Source organism: Vanessa cardui, chromosome 21 (assembly GCF_905220365.1).
Source record: "Vanessa cardui chromosome 21, ilVanCard2.1, whole genome shotgun sequence".
Classification (NCBI taxonomy): Eukaryota; Metazoa; Arthropoda; class Insecta; order Lepidoptera; family Nymphalidae; genus Vanessa; species Vanessa cardui.
Window position 1 is genome coordinate 4,616,440 of NC_061143.1, and position 17,917 is coordinate 4,634,356.

The window sequence follows — 17,917 nt, forward strand, 5'->3', positions numbered from 1 at the left end:
ACGTGAACATGAACAACGTTTGGATACATTTTACTTACGTCATCGCAACTCGAGTCAAATCTGAAGTTCGTGCAATCGAATACGTAGCCGATGTACGCTCGACTCGATTGGCTGAACTAGGCTTTTATAAATTACGTTCCGTTTCACTGGTGGTTCGTAATTTCATAAACTAGAAATTGAACTGCATTTATTACAAGTTTTATATAATTTTAAATAACCCCAATTTATAAATATATTTATTAATATAATTATAACTTAATTATATATGTCCCTATAAAGTGAACGATTCATTTAAATCATTATCTATTGTTATCTTTTTATATTGTATAATATTATAAATGATGTTTTATTACCTTGGGAGTTAAATTTAATATAAATAATAACAATTGCTATCAATATTTTTTAGATTTTGTTTTATATATTATCGAGTATTGCCTTAATAATTAAAAGTAATAGCTATGTGCTTGTTTTTTTGGTAAATCCATTTATAAAACGTGATTTCAAAACCGCGATTATGGTTAGGATCCACGTGTTCTAATAATTGTGCTATTGTGGTTAATTGTTACACGATATCGGGATATCTGGTCGATGAGAAATGTCAAACAAGCACGACTGGTTACGCCCACCTAAAGTATTTAATAACAATGACAAAACATGAATAAATTTAGTACACCTATATTTTTTATCTACCATCTCATCAAGCGATGCTTTACATAAAATGTTTTAGTTGAGACAAATTTAGATAATCTTTTAATTTTGTACTATAGGTACTTAATGATTAATCTATTTATCATTCAAATGATATGTGTAGCTAGGTTTTCTGTTATTGTAATGTTATAACTTCCACAAAATTAATTGGTGTTGAAAAGTATTTTCACAAGTTTTGTGCACTTTGATAATAGTGGATGTTATGGAAATGAAAAAACTTATTTTTAAAAATGTATAATTTTCCCGATAGAAAAATTGGGAAAATTAAAAAAAAAGCAATATACGAAAAACATACATGTGTTTAATAGTTAAAGTGAAATTAAATTAAAAATACTGTCTCATTCTTGATATAGATTATAATAAAAATATCTTGACGACTCAAATAACAAATTTAATCACTCTTTTATGTATGCCTGTGAGTAAACCTGTTAATTAAAAAAAAAACAGAATGTGTTAGATTTGTTATGAATTCAGATATTTGTATTTCGTATTTGTGTAAATATCTTCGTCTTACGTTTAGTTCTTATTCTGCGTTAAAATTATTCTTGTTTTATTCGAATCAACCGGTTTGTGGAAAGTAAAAGTTGGAAGTAAGTTTTCGGTGCATTCATATTATGCAAGGATCAATAATTAATATGCATAGCTTTCCATTCGTCAAAACTATCTCTACATGGATAATAACCCATTATTTTTATAGTTTAATGAAGGAATAATAAATTGCTAAATTTATTTTTTAAACACGAATATTATATAATGACATAAAAAACAGGTTTATAAAGATACTAAGTTTCTTAGATTTTAAACTCAAATCTAATAAAGAATCATATATCACATTACCTCTTTATGTATGTATCTTTATATACGTACGATTGAGTGTACGTTTATTGTCAGTAGAGCTTAAACGCAACATCTGATAACGAAGGAGGTTACGTTACATTTTTAAAACTTTTTGTAGTGTTTAAGATACGTTGTGCTAGTATTTTTTACACAATCATTGTCTTTTTAGTCTGATGAAACGTAACTACCTTATAATACTGAAGCCTAGTATTTAATGTCGAGTGAGACCGAAAATCTACATAAATTTCCACCTATAATTTTAGATATAACCTAGAGATCCTAAATTGGAAGTGTTACATACATTTGCACGTCTCAGAAAGCATTTCAAGCCGTTGATGATTCTTGATATCTATTCAGCTTGTGTCACATTGCCGCTCCATCAGTTTCGAGAGTGCGGAAATAGCAAATGCATCTGAGTTTACGCACATTTCATCCAAGTACTTTATACAAAATTATTATAACACGATCTCTGGAAACTTTACGGCACTTAGTTACTTGCCATCCTTTTTAGCTCCTTAAATAAGAAAGGGACAGCAGTACTTTTAGGTCTATTGAGAAAGTTTAGCATAGGATATAATACAGAATCCGCAGTAAATACTAATAAAAAGACGCAAGGACACAATCCTAACCGTTTTAAGATATAAATCTGGGGAAGTACCACTGAATTTCAGTGTTTATTTGTGTTTAAAATTGATCCCGTTCTAATCTTTAAGCCAGAAGCTTAGAAATCTTATGAATTGTGGGACATCTACGGGCCTTAATCCTATGCATAACGTTATGTATTTTTATAATGTTATATAGGAAAAACTGTTTAACAGTAAAAGGTTATGTATATTAATTTTAAAAAGTATTAAGCTATATTAAATTATTTATATGTAAAAGTCGAATTATGTATATCTGCAAAACACTATATATACCTGTATACTTATCCTAAGTAATATTATAAACGCGAAAGTTACGATTAATCGCCCTAAACACTGAACCTCGTTAGGTTTTACATTTAATTGCACACACATTTTCAGAGGTACCTAACACCATCCCACTGTGGGATTTCCACACAAGGGTAAAGCCGCAGCGAGAAACTAGATAATATAATGTGACTAGAATTAATAACATGTCGTTATATATGTATTAGACGTTAGTTTCCATTGACAGCTACCGTAAGACCGGTCGTTAAGAAAGCTTGCCTTTCCGAGAAAACCGCTGCTTCTACTTATAAGTTATAAACATGATATAGTGTGAAGCGCTTCAAATGCTGCTCAGCTAATTGAAATTGTTTTCCTAATCAATCTATACTATCAATAAAAATATTATAAATGCGAAAGTCACTATTTAAAAAAAAGTGTATGTCGCTATGTCGTTACTCATTTAAGGCAAACTACTGAATCAAATTTGATGAAATATTGTATAAAAATAGCTTTAACACTGAGAAGGACAAAGACAGATACGCTACTTTACATCAAAACCGTGGGATAAGTGCAAGCCAAATATATCACATCACAGTTAGTATTAAAATAATTTTATTTTAAAAATCAATACTACGATAAAAAATTATATCGATGAACTTGCCATATACATATATTGCAACGTGCCGTGATATATGCCAACCTGTCAATCTTGAAAACTTTCAACTAATGAAAGCCAACAAGTTGAAACTTGTTCGTAATTAACATAATCACGTTCTTTCTAGTTCACTCAATTTCTTATTATGTAATGAATATATTTACGATCAGTGTCTACCGTCTGCTTTTAAGAAAACAAGAATTTAAAAAAATAACGAATTATTATTTATACTAATGTATTAAAATATACGAATAGTTACTCATAAAATATGTGTTGGATAGAACAAAACATTTAAATCAATCTTTTGTATTTTAAAATAGTTACTTATTAATTTATTTTTTAAATTAGACTGCATCATCCTGAAATAAGTGTGCTCAAACAAAAAAACAAACCACTACAGCACAAAGCCCATATTTATCGTTGCTATTGAATTAAAAAAAAAAAACAAACATTTATTAAATGTATCAAAAAAATCGTTTCAAAATTATCTGTCTATATAGTTCTGATATAGATCTGACATTATTAGATAAAAATAAAATATTTTATATTTGTAGCGCTTTATTTTCGTAAGCCAGAATGTTATAACCTGAATAGAATCTGATACAGTTACCAGTTTAAAATAAAGTCTTGACTGAAGTGGCAAGTGTGCAATCGTAGTTATTTTTGCCATTTGCAGCCACAGGAAGTCTAGGTAACAGAAGTGACCTATATTAGCAATTTATAGAGAACTCTATTTTGAACATGTCGTTGCGCCCTACCAGTAGACCACATAGATTACCACGACAAGATATTTCATGATAAACGATCTGTGCGCTTAATTTCTCTCGTATCTAATTCAATTTTGCGATACAGTTTGCCAATGGAATTGAATATATTTATTTTTAATTAGTTTTTTTTTTATATTATAAAAATTATAGTTGTCGCCCTAGCTTCACCAGCGCTTAAGGGGTTGATCACCAAGTATTAGATCCCTTAGATAGATCGCTAGATCCCTAGCCTTGGATTTCAAGGTTTTGTTTTAAATTTAATCAAATTTAACAAAGTGTTTTCGTTGAAAGAGAAACAAATAAACAAACAGACAAAGTTACTTTCGCAGTTATTATACTAATACAGATTATTCATTAAATTTTCATTGAACTTTCGTTTCAGCGTGAAAATACAGGAAGAATTCAAAGAAACGTTCCTATTTTTCAACGAAAGCGAAATTATTATTTTGCTAAATAAAGCCTGAAGTTTATTACGGATTTATTATTATTACGTATCTATTGGAATCTATTCGTAAATCATTATTGTATATCTTTAGTCTCCGTCATCGTGATCACACCATTTTTACCAAATATTGCGTCAGCTTGTAAAAATATGGTGTAGAAATATTTGGGCGATACTATGAGATTCTTATTATAGTACTTAGTGCCCATAGTGATAATAAATATAAAAATAAAGAAAGTACTTATACTTTGTAGACTTTCTTTAATCGTTATATTGCTAACTACCTGCCCCGGCAACACAGGGATACAATTGGGTACATATTATTATTTTAAATTGAAGGATTATATATATAGAAAGAAATTTTTTGTGCTTTGTTTGGTTAGTTGATATGTTTGACTCTACTATAATATACTATGTATATATTTATACAAATAAACATTGCTCTTGGTTCACTCTATCTATTCATGTCCATTTATGAAGGTTTTGACATTTTTAACCACGATACTCTAATATGCCGTAGTTGTGTTTAACTCGTGTGGAAGAATTACATACATCTGTGACTATATGTAGGTTTCCCGACTCTGTTATACTTACACGCATTAGGATTTAAATATTGAAACCACAAACCTATCTCCGACATTTATTAACTACTAAAGTATTATGTTCAATATTACGAAAAGTTTTAATTATGAATCATATTTTTGCTCTTTATTTATGTTCGGCGAATCTTCTTTATTAAATGAGTCTTTCAGTCCTGTTGCTTTGAGAATAGCCAGCTCATTTCCGCTCAAATGATCGAAACTCTCGATTGAGCAGTGAAATTAAAATGAAGCTTGCCAACTTCCATGCAAATAGATTTCATACTATATTGATTATTTGTAAAATTAAAGAACAACCGAGCAACTTGACCTTTACTGAATGACTCTCCGGATCAAATTTATATACGTGGGAACGAGAATGAGTCATTCTTATAGATCCGCGGATGTGAACGAGACCCTACCTGGAATACCTTAGACTTAATAAAACTAATGCTGAGGAGATATTTTAAATTTCATAAATGGAATTATAAAAAATAACAGTCAACAATTAGCGAAGTTAACGGTGTATCTCGGAGGCTGGAGCCCGAGGCCGAAGAAAAGAAAAATAAAGTAAAAAGACTAAATTATTGGCGGTCCGACCGCTTTGCTGACGACAGCTGCGAATTGGCGCGAAACTGGTTATGGCGGGAGCAGTGACGTCACCTGACGTGTGCCTTCTCCGATTTTGAACATGCTGCGTGCAAAAAATGCTACCTTTTTCACCTCGACCATCCATTTGATTTTACGGCTCTTTATTGCGTTACATCTTTGTATTGTCATTACCGACAGGTGATTTTGGAAGGTACTCGTTAGTTAGGCGATAAGAAAGGTGTAAAATAAGTAGGGAATCTATTTCAGGCCTGCGATACACGTTCTTCGTTTCAAGATTATTTTTAATCTACAATTTTATAATTTTTTAAGTAACTTTTAACATATTTTAGTTTCGTATTTTTAATTGATCTTGACATACAATTTTTTCTCATTTATTTACAGATATATGTAATTATCACTTCTTGACATACTTAATTTTAAAATTATTCAATAACTTATTTACTTGGGTCATCCTGGAATCCATCGCATTTTTATATTATGGTAATTTATATGAATACAAACTCGTAAAGATAAAGCAATAAACTCATTATTATAGTAATATATTTTTTAAACGTTTATTTAATCGATAAATTGACTTGATTTGGAATATTAAATATATATATTAAAAACATCATTTCGTAATTAAGGATTGCGGGTTCAAATCCAGGCAGGTTTTGAGATGGTTTGTGTTTAATATTTCGTGGTTGGCGTATAAAAAACCTTATGAGGAGATCTGCATATTGAGTGAATTGTTGCCAGATGTGTCCAATTTATACTGGAGCGCAAAACCTCCAAAATCTCCTTAGAAAAAAGGGAAAGAATTTGCCCACCCGCACATATTTATACAATTAAAACCATGACCATCTACTAATGATTTCATTTTAATAAGTACATTTAAAATAAAGTAAAGTTAAACATTAAAACACTTTTTAATTCATTAGATATTAAAGATAGATAAAAACAAAACCATGTTATTTGGTTGGTAAATAAAAGTAACCACTGAGTTTCTTACCGGTTCTCCTAAAATTTACATTTCTAACCGGTGGTAGCTTTGCATTTATAGTCTTGTTGAATAACGCTGTCAACGACGTCAAAAGTGCTAGCAAGAGCCTACTTGAATAAAGTATATTTTGAGTTTGATGAAATTTTAGTTTTAGTTAATTCTTTTTCTATTATACGACCACAAAATGTACGACATACATCGATGTATCCGTCTCTTTCTTTCCAGCCTGAAATGACCATAAAGTATGTATTGTTTATTTCATTGGAAGTAGGAAAAAAAATAAACAATTTACGTACTTCAGGCGATTTGCTAATAACTCAGGTATATTATGCACGATAAGAGTTTATGATCAATGTTTCTTTATTTATAATACAATACCATTACAATTTATTACTTATTTCCTCTTTAATTGTCATAGTTTCGTTAACATTCAAAACGTCACATTTTCGCAAATCCATAGACAATATCATACATTTATCAAGCTCTCGACCAATAACACGTAAATTTGCTGTCAAATGATGTTTATTTAACTTTTTTCCTGTTATGGTATGTGCAATAGAGTATAGGAGAAAATTTTACATATCTTTATTCATACAGCGTGTTATTTTTACCACTTCTGTTATATAGACTAGAACGTATTGTAAGAAACGAAAAAATATTTTCTTCTTCTCCCTATCGCGTGTCTTATCAGTGGAAGTTAAAAGGGTGTTATTACAATAACAGCCGACTATTACATTGTAATTGCAGTCATTGTTTTTATAATGTGAGAACAATTCGTTGACTTAAATCTTGATAGTGTCGATATTCATCGTTACTTAAGGGGGTAGGAGGGAGTTGTATTGAGCCAAATGTCTACTAACTAAATTAATAATAACTACTCGTTGCCCGCGGCTTTGCTCGCGTTTTAGGGGTTGGTTGGCACAAACAACAACAACAATTGTTGTTGTTGTTTGTAGCAGTCTGTAAATACCCGCTGCTGGGCTAAAGGCCTCCTCTCCCTTTGAGGAGAAGGTTTTGGAACATATTCCACCACGCTGTTCTAATGCGGGTTGGTGGAATACACATGTGGCAGAATTTCAATGAAATTTGACACATGCACGTTTCCTCACGATGTTTTCCTTCTCCGCTGAGCACGAGATGAATTATAAAGACAAATTAAGCACATGAATCAGCGGTGATTGCCTGGGTTTGAAACCGCAATCATCGGTTAAGATGCACGGGTTCTAACCACTGGGCCATCTCGACTCTCACGTTGTTAGCACGTATTAGGCAAAAAAGTAGCCTATGTCCTTCCTCGGATTTCAAGTTTGCTTCATAACAATCATCATCCTACTGTCCTTATCCCAATATTATTTGGGGTCGTCGCAGCATGTCTTCTCCTTCCATACTTCTCTGTCAGACGTCATCTCACAAGTAACATATCCTCTTTCACACAATCCATCCATCGTTTCCTTAGTCGTCCTCTACCTGTATACCCGTCCACATCCATGCTCAAGACTTTTCTCACAATATAGTTTGCTTCATAACAAATTTCATCAAAATCGGTTCATTTGTTTACTAGTGAAAGAGCAACAGACAGACAGAGTTACTTTCATATTTATAATATTAATAAAGAAAATTACACAAAAAAATCTTTATAAACAATTACATAGTTGATCTAGGATAATAAGTCTCCTGTGTAATAACATAGTCATGGAAAACGCAGATCAAGTACCAAGACTAGCTAGGCTAATTAAATAATTAGTAAACAAACCAATGAAGTTCATTTGAATATATTTCAAATGGTTAACAGTAACTATCGTCTCGATTTAAAAGTTTGCATATAATGAATTCGATGATAATACAATAATTTCCATCGTGCTAATCTTATGGATCCAGAGAGTAGATAACTTTTGGGCTCATTTAGTTTTAACGGGTTCAGTACAATAAACAGGTGCTCTATTGATTTACTTGTATTTAAAATTATTATTTGAGAATCCTTTAGTACTTTAATTTGAAATATTTTGTTTTTTTTTTTAGCTATATTGTTTAACTTACATACTATTTTTGGTATAGAGTTTTGTTCTTGTCACTGTAAAACCTAACATGGTAATATTCGGATATTTATGATATCACCTCTGTAACATATAATTTAATATTGAAGTAAGTACTTCTTAATTGTACTAGGTTATCTTTTGTTCTCGTGAAAGAGAGTCATACGTCCTTTATAGAATATTTAAATACAAAAACTATATCAAAGAAACTGAGTTTATTCAACTTACAAGGTACGAAAAAGTGATTGCTACGATTCCTAAATACCTATAACATACGTGAATACCTATTTTTCTTATAATGAGATTAAAAGTGTAAACATCCCTATAATTTATGAATGTATTTGGACGTAAAAAGTAACAAATAATTGGGAAGTCATTGCACTTATTCATAGGCAGGTATGCAACGGCAAACGTGTTTTGCCTCATCGATACCTACGGCTTACCTGAGAGTCACTCCGGACATGGTTCAAATTATTCACAACTAATCCGTTGTCTGCCATTGGATCCATTGCTGTATTAACATTATTCACTCACTGACCAATCTATATCACCGCACATCTCAGTCATACACTCGAGAAATTAACTACAGACTACCAGGACAACAAAACTTAACACAAAATAATGTAATCGCACCAACACAACCCGCTCCACACAAAGAAAAGCTTCGTCGAATCACAAGCGAACAGTACCCCGTTGAAATTTACTGTACGTTATTTGTATCATTGTTATTATTTAATAAAAGTTTTAAAGGCTGCGTTTTACAGCACGTCCGTCCGATCCTAACTAAGGACGCCAGGCGGCGAAAAGTTAACCGTGCGTGATTTCTCGGGACTTTCAAAACCAAATGGTCATATACGCTATCAATCTTTGCATACCAGAGTTGTGCGATGAGACGGGAGTTATCGAGAGAAGTGCGTCCGCGACGAGAGTGAAAGGGACGGCATTCGTGCAGGTACTCCGCCCCGAAGTAGGCGAACAGTATCTACAGGTTTTGCTCCCACTACGAGGCACGGCACGGACTCGGAGAGGCTCGAAGCTTGAAAGTTAAGTTGTAGTTGAAAAACATAATAGCTCTGCGCACTCGTCACTAGACAAGCCACTTTTTACAACGGACCATCTCTAAAGCTGCCTCGCTTTCCTCCTTCCAATATTTATAGAATATCCTTCTACTCAACGACGATAATTACCATTATTTTTATGATATATAAATCGTAAGCTTGTTACTTAATTAAATTATTTGGTTATGGTATTGTAGATGACCGTTTATCCACACATTTGATCAACGAGAAACGATTGACCCAATCGATAAATCGAACCGGTCTAATGCATCTCTGGTGAAGGCCGAAAGGCACGGTCCCTCGCGGAGACTAATGTCTCGTCATAAATGAAAAAAAAACATTACTTTAATTTCGAACTTTAAATCGGTGTAATAAGGTCTGAAATTATTTTTTTAGTCAAGAGATTTTAAGGGACTATCCTCATCCCATTTTAAAAGCTGTTCTACTAGTGAAACGCACACAGTTTTACTAGCAAGCTAATGTATATTATGCTAGGGATTCTTACCTGAGATCTACGTATTATTTTATTATATTCTATTCAAAATAAAAATTTACTACTCATTTGTCTAATAAATGAACTAGAATTACTCAGTTTGAAACAGAGTTTTGTATAGGTTTCATAGATCTACTAGTTTACATTCGGTATTTAAAATATTAAATTATTAAATAGTGTCTCCTAAAAAGGTCGAATATATAATATATTAAGGTATTGTTTTGAATCGCAACCTTTATAAAACCCAATACAAATAGATCTTTGTTAATGTTCTAGTTGCATATTTGTATTGAACATATTATTTTAAAAAAGTCTTTTAAATAATTTACTTGAAATGGGATTTATTTTACTGGCAACACTATGTATATACTGCATAAACTTTAAGCCCGTACGTTAGTTGAAAATGCAAGTGAAAGTTCTTACACAATCCTGTCTCGTATACGCTTACGGCGATAAGTCAAAGCCGCGTTGTGATAAATTTTCCGGTTACTCTCTTTTAATTTAATTTTTTATTGAATATGCTTTTAAGCTTATTGATAATATTATTCTCCAAGCTGCCTTTATGGAACTAAAATTGAGATTGCGGTTAAAACTTCAAGTCAAGACATGTGTCACTGATGAAAAAGATTTGATTATTGTTTGCAACCCATCTAAAAAGAATTTACATTGGAAGGAAATAAACACTTGAGGATACACCGACAAGCATCAGAGATAAAGTCTTTACAGAATGTTACTTTCATGTCAATTATTTAAACTGTATGAGTTAGTTTTATTTATAATTACAACGTGTTTTGAAGCTTCAAAAGCCTACACTAAGCTTGCAATGTCTCTTACAATTGAGAAGTATGGGCATTGTTCGCCGGGAGCACTGAAATCAAACTATGGTAATAGATAAATAATAAATGTATTTTCTAATGTTACAAGTTATACTAAGTCCAGATGCATTGAATGTGAAACGATAGATCTTATTGTTTTAATTCCTCTTCTTCATATGCGTAATATCCAAAAATAAAAATATAGAGTACCATATTTCCATTTCTTTGGAATTGAATTTTATACATTTTTTTAACTTAGATTCGGATTGACCTTTTTGAAGAACAACTCTTGTCAAATTATTAAAAAAAAACGTTTGAAAATGTCACCGGCTAAAAATATCAAAACAATAAAATGACATGGGCCGACAAGAAATTATAATGATAGTTACAGCATCAGCACTTATATCTTGTATTGCTACAGTTTTTGAAAAGACCCGCGGAGGTAGGCCGTAATGGTAATTTGATTTAAAATCATTGTATAGTTATTTCTATTTTTTTTATTTTCTGGCGTATTAAGCGCAAAATATTCAGCCATACTTGTATCATGTGTTTCATATTGTCAAAAAGTATTTCAAAACTACCTACTAGATGTTTATTACATTTATTCTTTATTCAAATGTTTATATATAATCAATAATACTAGGTTATAATAATATCATATAATTTTCAGATTAAACAATAATAATATGTTCGTATATATTTTGACAAATTACAAGTAGGTAAGGAATTGATTTATTTTGGAATTTAAAATCGTTATGCTAAAAAGATTCAACGGGATCAAACCAACTCACTTGTGGCATTTGACGCCACGTAAGGATTTCCTTTCTGTGATAAATGATCGGAAGAACTATGAGCAGAGGGATAAGAAAGGTATCCTCCAAATGGTAGCTATCGTGTTCAGTTCAGTCTTAGCTGGTCTATATTCTTACGGATGCTTTAAACCTGAGGAGACCTTGATGACACTTATAAAGAACCCCTGCGATGCAGATGCTCCTAAGCCGATAGGTGCATTACCGCCTTGTCCGAAAGACTGAACACAAATAATCCAAATCTTAGTGTTCATTACTTTTTAATTGAAATTATATTTTTATATAAAATATTTCACTCTGAAAAAGGTTTATGTTAAATATTTTATACAATTATTGTTTTTGTATAAACATTTTTTATACAGTATTTTATTTTGTATTTTCATTTATTAACTACAACCCTTGAGTACCCCACTGCATTTTTTCTGTTATGATGAAGATGGAGCTAATTCTACCACGTAGAATACACGACAGATTATTTTGAAGATGCAAATGACCACGATATTTTCTTCCGCCGCAGATAATGCGATAAATTGAAAGAGTTTGATAGATTTGAATTGGTCAGCTAAGCTCGTAACGCCTTATTATGAAATTAATTAAAAGTGAATACTGTAAAACTATAAATTAATGCTATTTTGGTTTAATCAAAATTTATAAAAAAGTGTAAAATATAATAGTAAAATATTATAAAAGGATAAGCCTTATTTACCTTTTAGATTTAATTAAAAAACATTTTTTTTATAATAATCACATTACAGAAAATTTATAATAAACTAATAAATATATGATGCATATAATATTATCTGTTAAATGACATATAACGTACACATGACAGTTATATTTAAAAAAATATAACCTCGATCTATAAACGAATAAAGAAGAGAGACAAAATAGAATCATTTCCTTGGTGTATTCCTATTAGTGTTATTAAGAAATACATTTTGTCCGTGTTGATCTTAGCTATACCTACTACAACTTTTCTCCGTGACAATACTACCTCTACTAAATGTGAATTGAGAATTTGACACCTGCACTATTTAAGACTTATTTTTGGCAATTTTTATCAGCCATATAAATTTAGCTGAATCAAGAACTGAGGAATCAGCGATGGATAAGAAGCAGCAATTGAAGTTTTTGTTAATGGTTTTATCAATGTCGACGTTCGTGAACTATTCTTTCGGAATGATAACAATTCCAATTACGTCACAGGAACGTACGACAAAGGCATTTTATAGACCAATCGAAAATATCAATGCAGAAATATTGGAATGAATTATTGAAATATAAGAACAGGAATTTTTGAAGTGAAATGGGGTTGATTGTGAAGAATTACTTATTGATCAATTCTATGTAGATAAAATTTATGAGTTAAATATTATTATTGTTATTTAGATATTGATACCTTGTATGAAATGATTCAAACTGATTCGATCTTTTTCACGTATAAGCAATCAATATAACTTGCAATGAATGTCACATGCAAACGAGATTTTGTTATTATGAAGTTATTTGTTTTTATGTAAATATTGAACAGAGGAATTCAGCTTTCAGACAGACAGAACGAATGTTTTATATGTATGTTATAAATGTGCAGCATCAATAATACTATCGTACTTTGAAAACAAAAGCATAGTTTGTCGAAAAACATAAATATTTGTTACACTACGAAGGCTATGTCTTCACACATAAAGCGCTGTGTTTAACCGTTTTCCGGTGTCAGTTGTATTAAGTGCAACCCGTGAAAATGAAGTTGGCGGGCCTGAAGATAGGCTTTCTTATTTTCAATCATACCAACAAAATTTGTAGGTTATCAAAAATTGTATTATGTATCTACCATAATAGAATATTAAACAAAATGTGTGTAATCTTTTGGACTTTTGTTTATTTAAACATATTTCTAGATATTGCCATTAATGTTCACGTCATTTTATAAAGCACTCAGTTTTAGTACTATAAAAAAATATTGTCCCGTCAAATATTTTTGCTTACTGGGAATGTATCTTTATTATTCAACACAGAGAGAAATAAACGCTTTATCATAAAGAAAGTAAACATTTAACATGCGAGACGTCTAATGTAGGCGATACACGCAACGATCACTTGGATAAATCAGTTGCAAGGTAAACCTGTATTTATCTGATAATTCTGCATGTTCCTGGTTTTCTTGGATAGATTGCTTTTACATCTTGGTTATTTAGTCTTATCCTATAAATGTCTAAATTCTAAGCCTGAACTCTGCTTTCGAGGAGACTTATTCTATTGCGCTGCTCTGATGAAGATTAGTCGACAGTGGCAGCTAGGTGAGGAAGGGCCCCGGTGCATAGAAAAAGAATCGGGCCCTCATCCCCTCTTTCCTGTACCTTTTTAACTAATAATTACAGCTTTAAATTATAGATACCAATTAAGAAATCTTGTCCGTAAGGTCGTGATTTTATAACTCCAGAAGCTTAAGGTATAGTTTCGAAGGCCCCCTGAACTCCGGGGCCCTGGAGTACTGCACCACCTGGCCCAACGATAGCTACGCCACTGTTAGTGGAAACACATTGTATCCTCACAATGTTTACATTTATCGCCCTGCTAGTTCTAGCTACGACTGTATCTAGCTATAAATCATATTCCATATAGTTGATCTGCTTTTTTTAAATAGATAGATTGATTGTGACGTGGATAGTATCCACTTATGCCTATAGACATTGTCACAGTAAGAAATAATAACAGGGACGACGTATATAGCACGTCAAGTGTAAGTTGGCGTGTGGCAAAAACATGTACTAATTTTTTTTTGTTCATTTATATCTGATTGTTTTATTTACCTTTATTAAGAAAACTTACCCAACATCTATTAAAAATTCTATTTAAAAAAGTACAGAATTATTTTCTAGGGAGATATTGATAAATCAAACAAAAAAGTAGCAAAACAAAGGTGTAGCAGGTGCTGCCACAGGAACGCCAACTTATACTTGACAGTCTATATCTCCAATTCAATCATCGTCGTCATCAAGCGTCTTTTTGTCTCAAACAGTTTCCGGTTTGATAGTACCTGGCCAGGTACAATTATAAAAAAAAATACTGCAATGTTCGACATGCATAAACTTGACTGGCAGGATTTGTGATAGGTCCGGCTGCGATGAATGCTCTGATTCATAACTTGGCGCCGTCTGATTCAAGCAAAAGTTCCCACTTCGAAATTTAAAACGAACCACCATTTAGTTTTTTAGTTACCAATAAAGTTTTATTGTGTATGAAATATCGTTGAACACAAACAAAATTGAAGTGTAGGTCTTTGATTTCAATATAATTTTTAAAAACTTTGTTATTGTACTAAATTAGCATTTTTATCCGTCTGTTTGTTTGTCCGGGATAATCATTAAAACGTTTAGAAATTACAAATATTAATATAACAGAGTGTCTAAGATTATGTTTAGCCTGTATTCCATTAAAATCAATTTAATCTATTAAAAGTTATAACAATTTTCTAAACTTATTAGATACATATTTGTTTACTAATTTACATTATTAGCCATTAAAGCTATAATACAAAATTATGGTAATAAACATATAACGTTATACGTATGTTATAATTATATGTTAAATTATGCAATAGTCAAATTTTTTATATCTCACGGGAGCGAAGCCGCGGGCAAAGGGTTAGTACACAATAATGGGTTCTTGGAGCTGATTCTAATCAAAATAAATAAATCTCTAAGCTAATTTGATAGGGCAATTAAGATACCTGTACCCTATTCTAATCGAAGAAGTTAAGATAAACAATACTTCGATTTACATATTCAATGCGATTTAACAGCTCTTATTGTATACTATTATTCTACTCTAATTTTAGTTACAAAGTTCCGATAACAACAGCAGACGTACAAAACACAATTTTCTTGTAAATCCAAATTCATCGTCATAGATAATTCAATTTTATTACGCTTTACAATATCATAGATGTTATAGATGTGTTATTTCGTATCTATATACGGATATTTGTATATCTTACTTGTACGAAATAATTTCGGATTATACGATAGTTTAAGTTACGGATATTACATAATTTAGAAATTGTAAAAGAAAAAAATTCATCAATTTGCATTCATTTGTTGACTGTTATTTTATATTAGGTATAATGATAGTAAACAATATTGCTTTAAATTGCAATTACTACGTACTCCTATTAAATAATAACTAACTATTATACAAAAGTTATTTATCGGTTTCGGATAGATTTTTATTTCGGATATCCGATAATTTCTCTTACAACTACGCTGCTCTAAAACATCCCTGGACTATATAATATGTTAACTAGTCGAACACCTACCTACGATTCGGTTGTCGGTTTTTCTCCGTAGAATGTAGATATAACTAGAATATAGAACTAGTATATAGAATACAACAACAATCGACGACGACTCAAGTGCTTAGAGCATACTTCAATAATTAAAGTTATTTGCAATCTCTTATGGTTATTTCATATGTGTGGCCAAATAAAATGGAATAACAAGGAATATCATTAGATCTTCAATGTTGTATACATCTATAAAGACGTATCACCTTGAATGTCACCCATATTAAATATTATTTTTAAGTGTTTAGTTTGATAAGTTAATGTTGTAACTTTTACAATAAATAAATAAACAAGTCTTATAGCCCTATTAAATGGTTTTATAATTAGCACAACTATATTTCATACATACATAAACAAGGCAAGAAGACTAGTGATTTTGGAGTCATTGAATTTGTGATGATCAATTTATTTGGTGCTTGATCAATGTAATTATAAACATCCTTTTAAAATAACGAAATAGAGAAAATATATTTAACAAATGAAATCCTTTGTAAGGTAATCTTTTAATTATACTCAACTCATTAATCAAAGTAATATACATCCCAATCTAATGTTAATAATGATTTGTTTCAATTGTGTATATCCGTGAAAAAAGATTTTAAATGTTTTTTTTTTTAATTGAAATATATATAAACTCTTTTGTGAAATTGACATTGAAGATCAACGTCACAGTCAAAGAAATAAAGTAGAAATACAAAAAAATGATAATATATTTAAATATTTTCAATTAACAACGTTCGGTTACTGCAAATCGATATATTGAAATGAACGGAAGGAAATTACTACTCGATGTGATTGTCTTTTCTACCTCGTTCTACGTGTCTTACAGGCTGATGTCTTTATTCATTCAGAGATATCGAGTGAAACGCATAGACACCACTAAATAGAATGTTCAATGAATATGTAATGAGTGATCGGTATACATTTTCGTACTGTTCTTTTTTTTATTTTGTTTTTTTTTTTTTTTGAGTAGAAAGCTAAGACATTAAAAGATAGTGTTTCTGTTTTGTTTGTGTTTTTATTTATATAAAAATGTAATCTCACCCGTTTACGTCTCTTTCTTCCAGGGAATGTATTTAACTGTTGAGGTGGGGGTGGTACGTGAAAAAAATAAGGCGTCGTATACATCAGATCTTCGACACTCGTTATGGGTGCCGTCCTAGGCACCAAAGAGCGCACCGTGCCATACAAACTCCTGTTATGACGGCTGCTTCCGTATAAATTTATCATTGCACTCAATATACAGTCAAGGGCACATTCACAATTCAAAAAGTTTCACTTGAAATCCGCGCGAAAAGATATTTGCACAGATTATACGACGTCACACGCTTAGTTTATTGAATTATTGTAAGTAGAACTTAATTTTTAATATTAAAAATATAAGCTACTGGAAATTTTGTTTTAATTTTGGTTGACTCGAGGTTTCCAAATGATAAATATTTCATTAATATTTGAATCTTTAGCACCTCGTTGTTGTCAAAAAAATGTAGGCGTGCGAGCGTTAGGTGTTCACTGTTTGAAATGCGTTTGCGTGGATGCAGATGGTCCTGTACACATTACATGTAATTATCATACATTTATCTGCCTTTTCCAATAGAGCACGTCAAGCGCGACGCATCGCTTCTATCGATATCGAAAAATGTGTTCAAGCTGTCTGTCCTTCAGTGTTTTCCAAACATTTGAAATAAAAGTTGATGCTCATATTATTTAGCGATTTGCGATTGAAATTCTAGGAATCTAATAAATAGAGCAACGATTAATCCAAAGATAGAAAGACAGAATAGTTTTTTGAATAGTTAGCAGAAATTCTTGGTAGATTTACTATGGTATTTAAGAACAAGTTAGAATGGGCTTGTTTGTAAAAAGTTAAAATAACAG

At 31.3% G+C, this 17,917-nt stretch overlaps 1 protein-coding gene across 10 annotated transcripts in view; it reads right to left on the bottom strand.

The window, feature by feature from the left end:
- Positions 1-17,917, bottom strand: part of LOC124538776 (tight junction protein ZO-2-like) — a 120,068-nt gene that overhangs the window by 36,017 nt on the left and 66,134 nt on the right. Inside the window, exon 1 of one of the 10 annotated variants that reach the window (XM_047115964.1) lies at positions 17,084-17,555. The exons of 8 other annotated variants lie outside the window; for them this stretch is intronic. In XM_047115964.1, coding sequence (XP_046971920.1) covers positions 17,084-17,269 — 186 coding nt within the window. In that variant the 5' untranslated portion in view covers positions 17,270-17,555. Of the gene's footprint in view, positions 1-8,965; positions 9,366-17,083; positions 17,556-17,917 lie in introns of those variants that run through there. One more of the 10 variants, XM_047115965.1, reaches the window with a different exon arrangement.